Below are 17,659 nucleotides of genomic sequence, written 5' to 3'. Positions count from 1 at the left end.
TGACATTGTAGGGTGGCTATCCTTAGGAGCTGGGCAGCAGTGGGCTCTCCCCCTCCTCTGTCTTCCTCTCCCTTCCCAAGTTTGACTTCCCATCATGTGATCTTGTTGCCCTGAGTCATAAACCCCATTGTCACAATGACCTCCCCTATTATGGCAGCTCAGGGACAGTCCAGTCATTCCTGTGTCCCCACATAGCAAGGGGCTGGCCTGAGGGACAGGCTGGTTGAGAGAAAGGATGCATAGATGGATGGTGGGGGGCAGGAAGGCCAGCTTATGTTTCTGGGGACACAGCAGCCACCCCATGTGGTGTGAGGGAAGGAGTGTGGTGCCTCTGTTCTATGGAATACAGGTGGAATTTGACCATGGTGACCCATGAAAGAGGTAAGTCTGGAGCTTCGAAGACAAGGAGCCCTGAGATTTTTGGTGGGCTTCATGTGCCCATTCAGTGGGAGGACCGTATGAAGGCTGACATGATGTGATCTACAGATGTGTTCAGCCACATTCACAGGGCTGCATGCATAAAGGTTGGCCATGCCTGAAGAGGGTCTAACCTTCTGTCTATACACAGCCCTCAGTATGCCCTCTACCTCCTTAGCCTGAGGTCACTGCTCCTCTGGAAGCCACCACCACGGAGGGACTTCATCCTGGCTTCCCTGAGTAGCAGCCAGCTTCCACCCACTCACAGATGGCCTTTTATCTCCTTCATCCTCCCTGCCACTGTCCTGGACTCTGTGCTCTGCACTCTGGAGTGGCTCCCTGCCTGTCTGGCCGTCTCATGGCTGTTTTTGTGCCATCCAGCCTGGTTCTGAATAGTTGTCAGTCAGCCTTCTGCGGCAGAACCAGCACTTCGTCTGAGAAGTCCCATCTGATGCCCAGAGAGGAGGGACCACTGCCCACCACCTGCGTGTCTCTGCCCACTGCTATAAGCGTTTCAGGAAAGGGAATGCCAGGACATACTCTGTTGGCCATTCCTGGGCTCAGAGTTCTAGTCTTAGGCCCCACTTGGAGTAGCTGAGCACCAGCTAACCCTGAGCCTTAGCTTCTCAGCTAAGGCGGGCTTCTGGGTCTGAGAGGGCCCAGCTCAGAGTGGGACCTCTGAACTCTGACCCGGGCCTCCTGTGGCCTAAGCTGTCGTCCAACCCAAGACACAATACCTGTCCTTCAGTCCCAGGTCAGGCAAAAGAAGAGACTGCCCAGCCATAACAGGCTGTTCCAGGAACAAGTTCCAGGTCCCATGTTCGGGTGTTTTGTTCTGACCACTTTGAGGGTCATTTGAGACAAAGCCAAGGGGACATAGAATGAGAGTGGCCCTGCCCCAGCCACAGTGGCATTTCAGTCTCCCCCACCCCCGCCCCCAGCTGTGCTGCTCCTTCACACAAACCCCCTGTGGCCATTTTAGCCCTGTGTAACAGTCTCCATGAGCCCCCTTTGCAGGTTAGAGGTGATCCAACTCCTTCTGGGACAAAGCCCCCCTGCCCAGTCCAGCCCCTCACCTCTGCATCTGCCTCACATTCTCAACTACACATCTGTCTGTTGAGTGTGTGAAGCACACGCCTGTCATAGGGCCTTTGTGCTCACTGTTTCCCTTGCCAGAGATATCCCCCCTCCCCCCAATCCTGATACCCCCATTATGTCAGTCTCAGCTCTGATGGTACCCCCCAGGTCTCCTCTGCTGATTCACAGCTGGGGTACCCTTCCTTTCAGCCACTCTCTCCCTTCTCCATAGCATGCCTCTGCCGCCTTGCTGGCTTATTCTAGGAAGGCAGCAGCAGGGTGCCCAAGTGCCTTGGGCACTGTTCCTCCCCACACCCTGTCACAGCGAGGCCCAGACATGTGTCATTCAAGACCCTGCCAGGCCATCCCACCTTCCACAGCCTGCTGGCCCAGTGAAGCCGGCTGGTGACCTCTCCTGAGGGCAGCGTGAAGGGTTGGGATCCCGGTCCTCTGCTCCAGGGTATGTATGCTTGCTTCTGTCTACGCCTTTGCTCCAGAGGGTGGAGAGGCTGTAGAGAGACCAGAACTAACTCGGGCAGTGCTGAGGGATCGGTCAGAGGTGTGGATGGAGGCTTGTGGTCCTGGACGTGGAACGTGAATACATGCAGCCTTGCTGACCACTCTGCTTCTGTGGGACCCTGTGGGACTCTGCTTCTGTGGGACCCTGTGGGACTCTGCTTCTGTGGGACCCTGACTTGGGGTATACTGATGGCTGAGCAGAGATCTGTCCTTGTGGGTGTGGTCAGTCCTTCTAGACAGTATAAACAAGCGGATGAGGGTTGGTGAAACGGTACGGCATGGCTCAGCACTGTGCGTGGGTACTCATGGCTCTGCTCCAAGTGCACTAGCACGGTCACTGCCCGCCATGAGCACACATCATGTGCAGATGGGGAAACTGAGGCTCAGGGAGGTGAAAGGGCTTGCTCAGGGTCACACAGCTAGGCAGTGACAGGGCTGAAACTTGAAAGAGCTGGCCAGGGCAGGCTCTGTGCTGTGTGGTCATTGCCCAGGTGGCCACCTCCAGACCCTGTGTGGGGCCCTTTGGACACCTCCTCCTTGTGGCAGCTGGGCTGGGAACCTGTCCTCTGGCTCCCAGAGGGCTGAGGTGAGATGAGGAACGGAGACATCTGGCAGGACTGTGGATGGTCGCCTAATGGGCCTAACTGATGACTGGCTGTCCAGGCAGGTTGCCAGCTGGACATGCTCACTGACAGTGGGGACAACAGAGAGACCAAAGGATTCCTACCCAGCATTGCAAGGAGAGCTGTGTGACCTTGTGCCAATCCTTGACTTCTCTGTTCAGTATTTCATCCGTAAAGCCAGTGAGGAGCCTTGTAAGACATCGCTGGGCTCAGAGGTGTGCTTTTGTCAGTGACTTGTGGTTCACAGACTTTCTGCTGGTGCTTGCTGTCACTCAGAATTTTCCCACCCCAGTCTTTTGGTAGACTCCTGGTTTAAAGCTGGGCGTGGTGACTCACACTCATAACAGCAGCACCAGAGAGGCCGAGGTAGGAGATTTGCTGTGAATTTGAGGCTACCCTGCACTACAATGTCAGATGGTCTCAGCTTCCCATTTTGATGACTGAGGCTAGGGAAAACACAACCCCAGCCCCAGCACACAACAAGGGGGAAAGTGCTCCTTAGAGACCCAGGTGTGTATCTGGCTCACCATTGCTGGGACTCAGTGTTTGCACCTGCAAAATGGGCCAGTCAGTCATGAATCAGGGAAATAGCCCTTGACAAGGGCTTGGCCCAATAAATATGGTACTAAAGAGTGTAGCAACTATATGGCAGCTTGAGTGCTGGGTCTGCTAACCTGGAGTGGCCTTAGCATAGCCACCTGTTCTGAAGGGGTTCCATTTCCTCACTTGGAAAGCTCGATTCCTCCAAGTGAGGCTTCACTAGCTCTGAGGTTCCAGGATCTCCTTTGTGTTGAAAGCAGCTGCCCCTGAACTCAGCTCAAGTGAATTAGAGGGGAAGGCTGTAGGGTTCTAGTGTCACAAGGAGGAAAGTGTCAGTGACAAGCCACATGTCCCTGCCTCCTGTGGCCCCACGCTTGTCCTGGTGTGGAAAGGACCAATGTCTGTAGGCCCAGGACAGGCATGCATGTGTGGAACCCTGGGCTCACTCGGGTCACCTGGGAGCCAGGCGGGGCTGGAGGCGGGGGTGGTGGTGGTGGTGGTGGTGGATTTACTGCAGCCGGGCTGTCCCCTGCAGCGCCTGCTTCTAATGGAATTTTATGGCAGGTGGAAATGATGGGACTCGGCAGCCTTAAAAGCACTTCTATTTATTCATTAAAGATATTTATACACTGAGCCAGGCTCTCCACCGCCCCACCCGGCTCCTGCTGGCCCAGGAAATGGCTCCCAGGCCTCATTGCTGGGATGCCTCTGGACAGGGCCTCCTGTGCAGAGCCTGGCAGGTTCTGCCTCCATCTTCCTACCCCAATCCTCAATGGTGGCCCCCGTGGCCCACAACACGAGGCCTCTTCACTGGTCCAGGCTCTACTGCTCCTTGGAGCTCCTTCTTCTTCCACAGCACTGCCTCTCTAGGGCTCCCCAGAGCATGGTTTCGAAGTCAGGCCTCACCCCTTCCAAGCTCAGGACTCCCCTCCTCTGCCTGCTGCTCTGGCCCCATCCTGATTGGCTTCTGCCTCTCCCTGACTCCTGCCACTGTGGCCTCTTCTCAGGCCTTTTGCACGCATGTCTGTACGTGGATCCTTCTGCCCTGGGTTTCCTACTCCCTGTCTCTGCTCAGGTTTTGAATGGGCGCCACACAGAGACCTTTCTAGGGCACTAAGCCAGGCCACTCCCTTGCTCCTCGGTCCGATTTGTGTGCCTTGCTTGCTCTTTTGACTCTCAGAAATTGTCCTCTGCATTCGCTTACAAGTGTACCAACTTGGGGTTTGTCTTCTGAGATCAGAGCTCCCTCAAGGTAGGGATAGTAACTGCTTTGTTCCCACGTGGCGTCTGGCGGCTGCTCACTAAAAGGTGGGGTGATAGGTGACAAAGATACCTGGGTCCCCTGTCGGGGCACAGAGTGGGGGATTGGTCTGTGGGGGATTCACAAAGCTAGCCAGCCCCTTAGTGAGACCCAATAGCGGGCAGGTATCTCAGGAGGCTGGGCTGAGCTCCTGGGTTCCCTGGATGGGCTAGCTGGAGGCTGTGGAGTCGGGCACACAGCCTGGCTTCAGTACAGTCCATTCCAACGGCTTCTACCCACCTGCCCAGGTCCAAGAAGGCGAAGGACAGTCTGGGCTGACCGAGACTGGAGCTGTCCTTCCTTAGTCCCTGTCCTGGTGACTTTGTGAGGCTGTCTCTTGCCTGGGGCTCAGAGTTCAGATTCCTGGGCTGCTGTGGGCTGTTTCTCGTCTTTCTGTAGGAACTGAAAGGGCCACAGGAACTGGAGACGAGGCTTGACCTGGGGCAAGCTGGGAGACTAGCCTCGACCCTTCCCTACAACCCCTCTTTTCACAGGGCTTGTTGGGCTTGGCCATGGGAAAGGCTCAGGTGACCATCACCCATGGCAGAGGGAGGCAGGGGACCTACAGGGGCTGCAGCTGCCAGGTGGGGGAGGGGCTGTCCTGGAGCCTCCTGGACACCTAGCTAGGCCTCCGCTTCTAGTCTGTCCTGCACCACCTTCTTTACTTTTCCTTCCTTTGCATGGGGAATAGTGGCTTCACCAGGAACATGGCTGGCTAGATTGCATTCTCGGCTCTGCCCTCTGGACCAAGGTTGCTCCAGGTCAGGCTGAAATGTGGGTAGTGATAAAACACTGGCTTCACGGAGGAATGTAGCAGAGGCCTGTGGCTTGTGGAAACCTGTGGCTTTCGGAGAGACATGGTGGAGTTGGGGGGGGGGGGCACCAGCTAATATACCACACATCCTGCGAAGACATTCTAAAACCCTGGAGTGACTCAGAAGAGAGATGCCGGCCAAATGCCACCAGAGCCCCACTGATCCAGAGCCACCAGTTCCCTAAGCAGGACTTAGGACATGTTCACACAGGTGACAATGACAAATGCCCTCTCCTCTTTGACTTTGCAACTCTCCTTTAGAATTTAAGCAGACCTGTGGAATGACAGTCAACATGCTTACAGATTGATGCTATAGTCTAAGGTCAGCCATGAGCAATGTACCCATCAACTCCGCAGCTACATCAGGGCCCAGCTTTGTAATGAAGCTCTGCTGTCGGAGCGGGCAAGTGTGTGCCATGTGGCAGATGTCAAATGAAAAGCAAGAGGTGGAACAAGACGAGCTCATCCTGGATGGACCTGGAGGGGATGCCTCCTGGGAGGGGGCTGAGTGGCTAGGAGACACATCTGGAGGGGAGATTTGTGCAGGGTAGCCTTGCATGCTTTCACAAGCCTCTACCAAGGGCATGTGTCAGCTAATCAAGATGAAGGTGAGTGGGAGAAGCCTGCTCTTTTTCCTGGCACCAATAACTAAGGCCCACCGCTGTGATCCAACCAGTTTCCATGTGCACCAAAGAACACGGCAGATTGAAAATGTGGGCCTGCCTTTACCTCTGCTGCTGGGTAAGAAATCTCATCAAGAAGTCTTGCCTCTAGGAAAGCGAGTCTTGTCTCCCTGCTGACACTAAATTGACGCTTGTGGTAATAGCAGAAGGTGCCACCTGGGCACTGGTATTTACTATGGGTGACTGAGGGATGCCTTCCAGCACCCGACAACAGCCCCTCACAGAAAGGAATTCAGCCTGCATGCAAATCTCTCAGACTCGCCCATCTTGCTACCACAAGATTCAGGTATGTGGATCCACCATCAAGCAGCCTGTGAAGGAGACAGACATGGCCTTTCCCTCAGGAGTTCCTTGCTAAGGTTTCTCAGATCACATCTGGATGGGAAAAGAAATACCACCTCTCTGGGGTGCTCTGCTCTGGGACCACTCAGCTGTGGACACAGGATGGACAGGAAGGAAGAGCTCTGAGCTCCAAGAGTCGGTGGAACCAAGGACAAGAGTGGATGGCTTTCACGGGAGCCTAGTAGTTCTCCCAGAGCAGGGGTGGGCACAAGCTGCTCTGTGAAGCACAGGCATCTTAGTCAGCTGTGAGTAGCCTTAAGAACTGGCACCATAGCCCAGGAGCCCAGGGTTCCTAGTTAGCAGAAAAACATGGGTCTGTGTTGCATTTAAAGGTCTCAGCTTTACGGAGCAGGGTGTTATGATAAGGACAGAAGTAATAATTCAGTAATCGTGTCCCATTGGTCACAGTCCCTGGAACTGTGCACTTTCCTGTCCCCATAGGGACTAGACTTTGTGTTTCCCCCTGCCCTTACACCTATCAGAAAGGGGCCTACTTATCGTCTGTGAAACGTGTGTGTGTATAGGGGGAGGTATCAGGCCCTGAACCCAGGGCCTTGCACTTGCTAAGCAAGTGTTCATGTGAGAGACTAAGGAAGCTAAGTTCTGACTAAGCCCTTGACAGAAGGGCTTTGGGGGCATGAAAGGATCTCAGGCAGCTAAGAGCTGGTGTCTGGAGATCTGCAGAGCCTGGCTCCCTGAGCTGGCTAACCTGCATGTGGGCAGGTTTGGAAGCTCATGACTGGACAGTGCTGTCCACATATTGGGAAGACTGGGTGGCAGGAGCAGTTTGTGCAATGTTTTAAAATTAAAACATTGTAGGAGGCTCCTTGTGCAATGTTTTAAAATTAAAATGTGAACTCGGATACCATGTGGGTTGCACTGGTTAAAAACCAATGCAGTTTAAAGAAATACAAGAAGTATTGAACAAGCAATGATCAAAGGAGGACCAGCTTTAGCTGGAGAAGTGCTCTGAGACTGGGGCACTACATCAGAGGATCAGACAAACTTTGGTTTGAATCTGGGTTGTGGTTCACTGGCCACAGGACCCCCCCCCCCCCCCCCCCCCCCCCGTATAACATTGAGACCTCGACCTCAGTACTGGCTTCCCGCAGTTGGGAGTGGCCAGGCCAACAGGGCTGCTGGGATGGTCCTCAGTTCATGATGGAACACATCTTCTCCATCTTCACACAGCCTCCCAGAGCTGACACACATGGCGCCCGCTCTGCCTGTGATGGGCATCACACAGATGCCACAGACACGGAGTGTGCAGGTGGCTGATGCCTGGTCCCTTGTGGTTTAGTAAGTAGCAAGAAGCATTGTGTGGCATCGGGACCACAAGGCATCAGGCCCTGGCAAGGGTTTGGCATTCCTTGCAGCTTTTTTGGTAACTGAGGGCTCATGCTTTGCTGGGAGGAACCTCTGGGTTCCCACTGCTGCTCTGCACTCCCTGGCACGTGAGGACTCTCTGAGGATATTGTGATGTTGGCGGGGTGCTGGTGAGGCCTTCGTTTCACCTCAGCTGGGAGGGAAGACCACATTTCCCAAGCCACAGCCACACAAGATGGAAGTCAGTATCAAAGCTACCCACCACATCTGTCGCCATGGGCTTCTCATTCCCATGAGCACTAGCATACTGTCAGACTGCTCTGGGGATGTCACAAGAGGTCAAAACCATATATCCAACGGGTCACACTTGAGGATAAGGTCAGGGTCATGTGCTGACCTTACCCACACCCCCAACCTCCATGCTCAGAACCTCTCAGGAGCCTAAATCACCAGCACCAGGACCATGTACAGATTATCACTATTACTATTTTATTATTAATATTATTATTAATTTGGGTTTTTTGAGACAGGGTTTCTCTGTGTAGTCCTGGCTGTCCTGGACCTTGCTCTATAGACCATGTTAGCTTTGAACTCAAAGATCTGTCTGCCTTTGCCTCCCAAGTGCTGGGATTAAAGGCGTGTACCACCACACTCATCCAAGAATAAAATCTTAAGGTTGCAAATGGTAACGTCCAAACTCCCACAAGAGCTAGGACAATTCTGTGGGAAGCACATCGCAAGACTAGAGAAGCAGTCCAGACTGAAGGTCGACGGCTTAGCAGCCCCCTTCCCTCAACAGCTTTATTAGAAACCACATCATTTGATTTGTCCTCTGAGAATGTACAACTCCGTGGTATCAGCGTGCTCACAATGAAGTGTGCTCACATCCATGACCAACCACAGAGCGTTTCCACCACCCTGTGAGAAAACCATGCCCCTCTGTTCCTGGCTGCATTCCCTGGCTCCTGAGCTCCCAGCAGCCACAGCTCTGGGTGGTGTCTGCAGACTCGCCTACTCCAGGCATTTGAAGACAGAAGCACAGGGCTGTGGGTGGGGGTGGGGGTGTAGTGATGTGCTGGGACTGCAGTGGCAGGTAATCCCCTGTGCCCGGCAGTCCCAGAGCCCTGTTCAGACTGCTGTGCACAAACGGGTGCTGCCCACACCAGGTGTCTCCTGTCACCACTGGCTTCTCTGGCCTTCCCCAGGTGTGCCTGTGCTCACTGGGGAGGAGCGGGACAGGGCTGGCGGGAAGCTTACACATACAATGTCAGCCCCAGGATACCAAAACTAGCTTTAATTTGTTCAAGCCATACAACTGTAAAAATGGTTTCCAGGAGGGAGCCAGGGGTCGGTGGCCGTCACGCTCTCCCTAGCATTCTAGAAGTTCTCCAACAAGGCCAGGATGCGCTTCTGCTCGGTCTCCCGGAACTCAGGGCTCCGGCCATCTCCAATGTTCTCTGCGTACTCTAGGGAAAAAGGACAGGGTGAGTTAGGTTGGACCATGTATGTGGTCCCCAGAGTTGTGTCTTTCCACACCGTTCCCAAATCTTAGTGCGTAACTAGGAGCCTGAGGCTTGTGAGCCACTGAGGCCCAGCTCTTCATGGCAGCCACAGCAGTGACCTGGAGGCTCTGTGGAAGGGTCTGACTTAGCTTTCCACCCATGCTTAGCACGTGTGGCTTCACTCTTCATGCTGTCCCTCAACAAAAACCTAGTGGGCACCGATGTGCCTGCACACCTGCATCCCCCAACCCTTTATGCTGCAGCCCTGCCCCCTATATGAATGGGATGTGACTCTTACACACATCTCTGGGGAACAACGAGGGTCTTTTGTTCTGCCACACAGACAGACAACATTCTTGGCTTTTCTCTCCTATGCCAAAGACCAACTTTGATCTTGGACATCCCAGTCTCTAGAACTTTAAGGAAATATATTTCTTCCTGTATAATAAAGTATTCCTCCTCAGGCATTTTGCTCTAGTATCACAGCTTTGCAGTGAGGGGACATGATCAACAGCATGGAATCATGGGAGAACATCCTAGAAGTGCAAGGATTGAGGCCCACTCTGCTGCTTAAGTAGGAAACCCTGGGGGTGTGTCTCAGTGCTAGGCCATGCATTTAGTCCCTCCTACAGCAAGAGGGAAGGAGGAAGAGAAGAGAAGGGATTTGCTTCTGCAATGCCTACTTTCCAGTGAGGGTGAGAAAGGAGATATAAACAAGAGTACATGGCAGCTGCCAGGAGCTGTGGGGGAGGAGGGCTTGCTGAGGATCTAAGAGGTCAGTGGAGGGCTGCTCAGGCCTGGGGCAGTGAGCAGCAGGCCCTGCTGGGCTGTGAGCGCTGGGGGGTTAGCCACGTCACATCCTCTCCTGTCCCAGTGTGTTCATTCTGTTTCAGTTCTCATGGATGTTCCCAGTTACTTCCCTGGAGGGAACTCATCCCAGATGCAGAGCACAAAGAGCTGTCAGCCTGTGAATGCCCTGTCCCCATGGCCATCTTAGCAGGTTTCTCAGCCAGGCTGTGGGGGGTGGGGAGGGTGGGGGAGGCAAGTCTGGCTGATAAGCCACACCCTGGCTAAGTAAGTTCACACTTACTGGTGCCTGGTTCTACAGATGTGGCCAAACCACAGGCAGGTCGAAGGGTCAGTTCTACTCAGAGAAGCACCCGAGGATGTGAAGGAACTGAGGTATGGCTTGTGAGAAGAGGGGGAGTTTATCCACAATCAGCAGTGGAAAGAGGTGAGGCTGGTCCTCAAAGTGGCAATCTGCGACCAAAGTAATCTCTGCTCTTGCCTATTCCTGAGCTCCGGAAACTCTGCTCCTGTAGCCTCCCAAAGCTGTTCCACAGGGCAGGCCTGGGTGCACTGCTGTGCTGAAGGGCCTCAGTGGCCGGGACAGGCGTGGGGTGGACTGGGCAGAGACCGACAGGGAGCTGGCTGTCCCCAGAAGCAGGTTCCCCCACCGTCTCCTATAGTCTCTGGCAGTGTGCATCCACAGTACAGCTGGGCCAACGCCTGAGCCCAGCCTCCACCTTTGTTTCTGGAGTTCTGGTTAGAGCAGATCTTGGTGCTGGCTACCGCCAGTTATTTCAGCTGCTGCAGCAGTTGATAAATATTGAACAGATTCCTCCCAGAGGTCTTGGGGAAGGAAGAGGAGAGATGCTAGCTGAAGGGAGCACTCTGGGGTAGGGAAGAGGGAGTGATGGAGGACCAGGGAAAGGGAAGGGGAGGAGGGGTGGGCTAGAGAGAGGGGGACATCACTGCCCTTCCCTACTTTCACAGCATTTGAAAGGCTCTTAGAATAAGGCCTTTGATGGAGCTCTAACCCAGGCAGCAGTGCTGAACGCATAAATATTAAAGCAAACTTTAGACAGCAGGTTTACCATACAGACATGGAATACAAGCTGTTCTGTTTATGTTGAGAGGGAGAGGGAGGGGGTGGGGAGGGCAAAGGGAAAGCTGTCTTCCAGGCAGGGGTCTGGACCAGTGCGTGCAGCTTGCTCAGAGGAGATGCAGGGTGGAGGAGGGAGGGATGGGCAGGCCAGCATCTCCACCCTGAAGACCTCATTGACATACACCAAACACAAGACATAAGCTGCCAAGGCAGGCCCCTCATGTCCATAGTGCCTGCTTGACAACACTGGGGTTGGTGACATGCTTTAGCAGGACATTTGCTGGGCCAGGGGAACTTATTAAGGACACCTTCTGAGAAAGGAAGTTGCTGTTGGTGCTGATGGGCCACATGGCCATTTTAGCTGGCTGGTAAAGCTCCTGCTCGTCCCAGTCTGGAGGCTGGACTGCACTGGCCACAGCTTGCCCGCTGGTTCCTCAGTCCAGGCTGCTGCCAGCTCCAGGCCAAGGAAGAAAGGGCTCCGTGGGATGAGCATATCCTAGACAGCCAGCAACAGCAACTTCAGCCTTACAACAAGCACCCGAGTGACACGCGTGGGACACGGTGACACTACTCAACCCCGCCTTGTGTGCTCAGCAGTCACCCTGCATTCCAGGGCTTCTGGACAACCACGGGTGACACATGATAAAAGTACAGTTAAGCCTGTAATCACGGCTGCACAGGAGGCTGAGACAGGAGGATCATAAGTTCAAGGTCTGCCAGGGCTACAGAGGGAGACCCTGTCTCAAAAAATAAAACAAGAAGAAAGCAACACAAACCCCTACAGCCAGATAACAACCAAGGCCAAGAAGGTGTGTGTGTGTCAGTGGGAGCACTGCTCTTCCTCTAAGGTTGGACTTCTGTCAGAGAGAAGCCTAAGGACCCACCTTGGCACGCAGCTGACTCAGTGGAACATGCCCTGCTTTGTGCCAGGTATCAGGGATGGAGGCAGGAAGCCACCGCTCTCCTGAGGAGCCCACAGGGGAACTGCCCTTCTCAGTCCCTTCAAGGGCCTGTGGTCTTCAGAACTGTCCGCCTGTTTGGGGATGGCTGGACCAGGGAGCGCCGAGTAAGCAGTCTGCAGAGAGCAGGGCTTTAATGAGCCATCAATTATTCGGTAGCTCTTGGCACCCCCCAACAGAAAAGGAGGGGGAAACCATGAAAAAGGGGACTAAAAGCCCTGGGAAAGTCCCCTGCTGGGCCTGCCTCATCAGCGGTTTCCTGAGACCTCAAGGGATACATCAGCTGTCATCCTGCCAGCAAAACTTAGGAAATATGTAGGCCATAAAATCAAAGAAAAAAAAAAGCTCTCATCTAATTAGTATGTTAAAAAAAAAAAGGAAGCAACCCAAACTGAAAAACAAAATTAAAATCAAAGAGGACAGAGCGATGAGCTGGTGTTCTTTACGAGGCTTTGTTTCTTCACTCAGTTTGATGGTGACAGGGAGGGGAGTGATGGGGCTGAGAGGAGGGCAGGGCAGGCTTCCTGGGGTGGCCTGCACAGAGCCAGCCTTGATTTACTGCCTGCCCTCTAATCTCAACCCTGACCTCACACTGCCCTGAGGGTCCTGCACCCTGTAAGGGGTCAGAGATACAGCACCAGCCCTGAATCACAGCACAGGGATAGGCTCCCCTGCCGTGTAAGAGGCAGGGCGGCCTCAGGACAGGATTGAGACCCTCCTATTATAAAGGTCAGCATCACTGTTGCAGGCCTTCTTGACCAAGTAATGGCACCCAGTTCCCTCCTGTAACTGTACCCGCACACTAATGGCTTCAAATATCCAAACCCTCTCCTGTGAGCCCTAGGGAGGTGCTTACAGGCTTCTGGCAAACGGTGATGGTTACCACACGTATCCCAAGCTCACTGTGAACCCAAAGAATTCCTAACCTGCCATGATACCAGTGTCTCACCTGCTGGGACCTAGTCCAGATCACTGACACCTCTGCTCCTCTGCCTGGATGTGGCTGGGTCGGTCTCTGCCCCCTGCCTGTCTGGTGCTCCTTAGCTCCATGTTTACAACTCCTGGGTGGCACTTAGCATGCTATGTCTGTGATCAACAAGGAGAAGGGACGCACTGTCTCTCCTGCACTAGAGGCAGATCTGGGCCAGAGCAGTGTCCACTGAATGTTTGAATTGTAACTGGTCATTGATCCACCCGTGTCCCTTAGATCTGCATCCTCTGCGAGGGTAGGTACTGGGGACACAGTGCCCAGCCAGCACTTGAAGAGCCAGGAGGAATCTTAGGGGACATCCTCACCATGAATCCCTGCAGAGGAGAGCTCTGATGAGCAGTGCTGAAACACTGCTGAGTTCCTATTATGAGCGGCTGCCCAGGAATTAGGAGACATGGTGAATACAGCAGCAACACGCCTTATATCATGGAGCCTCCATTTTAATGTGTGAGACAGATCAAATGAGTAAACAAACACATAAATAAAAACAATTACTGACTGTGATAAAGTGCTTGGGAGGAATCCAGATGGAGAGGAGCAGATAGATTCAAGGCAGCTTCAGGAGGCAGAGTGGGCAGGACTTCCTGCAGGGCTAGCTGTGGTCAATGCTGAGAGAACTGGGCTTGGAAGGAGGGTGTGGGGTCTGGCCAGAGGTGGGGGAAAGAAGCCATAGCAGAGAGCAGCTGCAGAGCCCCCCTCCCCCAGACCCTCAGTGGATAATGCTGTCAGCACGCAGGGTAAGCCAGCACAGAGGGTGGCAGAGGCTGGCTTGAACGGGATGTTTTGAATGACCTAAGGTCCACAAAGAAAACATCCACCTACTATGTTTCTAGCCGCTACCAACACTTTTTTCCTTCCTGGAAGCTTGCTGTTTTGACTAAAGGGATGGAGGTGTGGGGAGAAGCCTGGAAGCAAGACAGCAGAGCCAGGGTGATCAAAAGCTCTAATTGAGCACGTAGGCGTGGGAAGTAAATGGCACTTATAGGCTGGAGGGGCACTACTGGTGGCACCCCCCTCCCCAGGAGGCTGGCTCACACTGAAGGGAACACCCAGGGTCCCCCACAGGGCCAGGGCCACCCCACCCTCTTCCCTTTGAGAGAAGAGCAGATGCTAAGGCCTCGTAGCCACTGTCCATCATCAGCATGGACTCCATGGGCGCCACCCTGCAGGACTGCACCAAGCATATGGCTCGGCTCATACCTTCTTCACTCATACTGTTCTTTCCTCTTGGAATGTCACTGTCTCAGCCCCCAGACCAGCTTCATGCCAGTTCTCTTCCGAGGCCTCCCACAGGCCTTCAGATGAGCCTTACTGATGGCAGTGATGAGCATAATTATCTAACATTTTATGACCGCCATCATTACTCATTGAGCTTATTGAGACTCAAACAGTTCCCATCAACTGCCACAGCCACCTTCTTCACCTGCATGGTGCACAGAGCCTGGGTCTCCTCCTGAGGTAAAACAGCCATCACAGAGCCAGGAGGCAGACTGCAGCTGGCCTCACAGCCTCTCATCTTCCCATCTCCACATCTGTAGCAAGGAGCTACAGGCAACTGAGATGCAAAACCTCAGGCAATGTAGCTCATCTAAGCAGTGTGCAGATCGAGGTCCAGGAGGAAAGTGGCTGTCTGTGCTCCACCAACTCGACAGGACCCTTAACTGTGGTGTCATCCTGGACGTCTAAGGCCACCATGTCCCAGTTAGTGACAAGCTGAAGTGGTCCACGTTGCTCCTGCAGCCTGAGCTCAGGACAGACAGTCTGTCTTGTGACTGAGGCTCACTGGATGACCAGAGCCTTTCCAGGGCTACTCCAGCCTGTCAGGTCCAGATAAAGACCCAGGAGCACTTGGGAGATATCCTCGAGAATGGAGGGAAGAGAAATGCTCACCTTTACACTTGGTGCAGAGCCAGCAGCACCTCGATCAACCTTCCCGCACTCTTCCTCACTGTGCTGGCATGGGTGAGGTGAATCTTGCTAAGATACCACCTCAGAGTCACCGCTCAGCTGGTAAAGCCACAGCTGCTTGTCATGTCCTCGTTCTCTGAACTATGTCCTTATTTTCTGCTTTACTGTGGCTTTAGTGTGTGGGTGAAATGTGTATGTACCTGTTGGTGTGTGAGCGCATGCTTGTGTGTGTATACATGTAGAGGCCACAGGTTAAAGTTGGGCACCTTTCTCAATGAGCCTGAACTGACAGATTCAGCTCGACTGGCTGGCCAGCAAGCTCCAGGATCCTCCTGACCCCACCTGCTGATGTGTGCCAGGCTGTGGTGGGGATCTGAACTCAAGTCCTCGTGCTATGTGAGGTTGAGCACCTCCCTATCCTATATGTGTTTTAGAAGCAGAAGGTCCTGAGCCCGAGTGCTTCATACCTGTGCTCACCACAGATGGCCCGGCACAGTGAGGTGTAGAGGCACTTGTGCTTTCTCTCCAGAACATCTGGAGCACCAGTTGCCGTGCACACTTATGGGGTGTGCAGCAAGCATGAGTGGCCCCCAGAGATTCAACCCAGCAGCACCCAACTCACCCTTGATGATGTGCCTGACGATCTTGATGGAGCTGCCACGCATGTTCAGGATCTGGTGAACCCGCTGGCGAATCTAACAAGGACGGCAAAGAATGGGATGAGGAAGAAGTCTCCAGGACACAGTGTCATCCTTACCCCACCCAAAACTGAGGACCCACAGTGAGGGGACTATGGGAAGCACTGTGCCTCTATCCATGTGCGTGGCCAGGAAGGAGAAGGAACCCTCCTACCTGGGGGACATTGGCATTGCAGATCTCCGCCATGATGTAACAGATGTGCTGTAGGATGAAGAGCCCGGCATCCAGGCGCCGCAGGTAGAACTCGTCCTCCATGTCATTGTCTATGATCTCCCCACGCCGCACTATGTCCTGGAAACAAACAAGCACGGGGTGGGTAAGGGCTGGGTACCACTCGGAGAAGCAAAGGATGAGTCTCCACAAAGAACAGCACTACCTACAGGGAAAGCCCTCGTCCCTCTGTCCTGAGCATCTTCCCGGTGCTCCTCATTCTGCATGGACCATGGAAGCCACAAAGACAAGTTCAAAGCTCAGACTTCCTTTCTGATGACTTGGGGCCAATATGACCTCACTCATCTGCATATTCCATCCCAGAAAAGATGAAGAGAAACAGCCTAAGCAAGTATCAGCCTTTCTATTTTAAAAATTAAGGTTTTCATTTGTTTTTCTGAGACAGGGTCTCTCTCTATATATATTCTAGGACTCACTATGTAGACCAGGCTGGTCCCGAACTTACAGAGTTCCACCTACTTTTGCCTCCCAAATCCTGGGATTAAAGTTATGTGCCACCACATCTTGGCTAAAGTTTAGTTTGCTTAAAAAAACAAAAAAGCTTAACTGGAGGCTGGGGAGATGGCTTAGTGGGTTAAGTGCTTACCATACAAGCCCGAGGACCTGAGCTCAGGCCTCTAGCACCCCAGGAAAAAGCTAGCATGTGGGTGGATACTTGTAAGCAGTCCTGGGGTATCAGGAGACAGACACAAGAGGATCCCTGGAGTCCAGTGGCAGCCAGCCTAACCAAAGGGTGAGCTCCAGGTTATCAAGAGACCATCTTTCAGACAAAAAGGTAGAGAGTGATTATGGGAGACATGTGGACCTCTGACCTCCACATACATGTGTGCACGCATGCAAATGCACTTGCACACACATATTCAAACAAAAATTAAAAAATAAAGTGTTTGACACGCCATACTGGTACATGAGTACGTGGCACAGTACTGAAGTGGAATAACCACATGAAGGGAATGAGTGGCTCTTTTCTTACACAGCCATCATTTCTGTGTCAGGAGGCTTTGACTTGTCTGTAAGTTCTTTATAAAATCCTTTGGTCTACCCCCCCCCCCCAAGCTTCTGAGCCTGCCCTTCCCTCCTCTCCAGGAGATGAGCTGCTTCAGCCTACCCACTCTGCGCTGCACAGGTAACTTCTCCGTAAGACGTACAGTCCTCCACTCTCCATCACAAGAACCCAGTCCCTTTCTCCCCATCCTACCCAGTGTCCAGACAACAGGACTGGCATGTGTGTCCCCTAGCTTCTGTTATATAATATCTGTGACAAGATACAACTGTCCCATTATTTCTCACAAGTCTGTCATCCCTCTATACCTCCGAAGTGATGACAGGCTCTCTCCAAGACCCGCCAGACTGTCTGTACTCCTCTTCCTTTGCAGCCAATTCTTATTTTAAAAAACAATTCCCCAAACGAAACAGGATTATAAAGACACCATGCACACACCATGCCACTCTCTCATGCTCTCCCATGCACGGCCCGTTACGCAGCAGTTTTTACTGATCACCCTCTAGCCTACAGCACTTCTAGAACACCACCCCTCTCCCAAACTGTGGTCAAGCAGCAGGGACTGATGGGAGAATTCTCACCCCCAGTTTAGCCTCATGTTTCCCTAACATGGACCCTGACTGTCCCTCAAGTCTGTGCTGTTTTTAGGCAACCTCTTCTACAAAGCCTTTCCTGATTATTTAAGGTCACTGCCTATTCCTTCCTCTATATCTCATGAGTACCTGAGGTGACACACCCTCTCCCTGTGCACCTCTGCCACAGACTCTGTTGTCATCATGTGGACATTTGACAGGGTGGACTGTGAGCACCGGAGGCTGGGCGGGGCCCAGGGTGAAT

The 17,659-nt window shown here is 53.3% G+C and overlaps 1 protein-coding gene across 2 annotated transcripts in view; it reads right to left on the bottom strand.

Moving 5' to 3' along the window:
* Nucleotides 1–8,108: 8,108 nt before the first annotated feature.
* Ctnnbl1 (catenin, beta like 1) overlaps nt 8,109–17,659 on the bottom strand; it is a 154,503-nt gene continuing 144,952 nt past the window's right edge. The window contains exons 14-16 of one of the 2 annotated variants that reach the window (NM_025680.4): nt 15,742–15,879; nt 15,512–15,584; nt 8,109–9,107 (exon numbers count right to left, since the gene is read on the bottom strand). In NM_025680.4, the coding sequence (NP_079956.3) occupies nt 9,019–9,107; nt 15,512–15,584; nt 15,742–15,879 (300 nt within the window). In that variant the 3' untranslated portion in view covers nt 8,109–9,018. The remainder of the gene's footprint in view (nt 9,108–15,511; nt 15,585–15,741; nt 15,880–17,659) is intronic. The other variant, XM_006500022.3, reaches the window with a different exon arrangement.

The sequence above is a fragment of the Mus musculus genome, chromosome 2 (assembly GCF_000001635.26).
Source record: "Mus musculus strain C57BL/6J chromosome 2, GRCm38.p6 C57BL/6J".
In the NCBI taxonomy this organism is placed as follows: domain Eukaryota; kingdom Metazoa; phylum Chordata; class Mammalia; order Rodentia; family Muridae; genus Mus; species Mus musculus.
The sequence above is the reverse complement of the archived record's forward strand: the minus strand, read 5'-3'. Positions and strand labels throughout refer to the sequence as shown.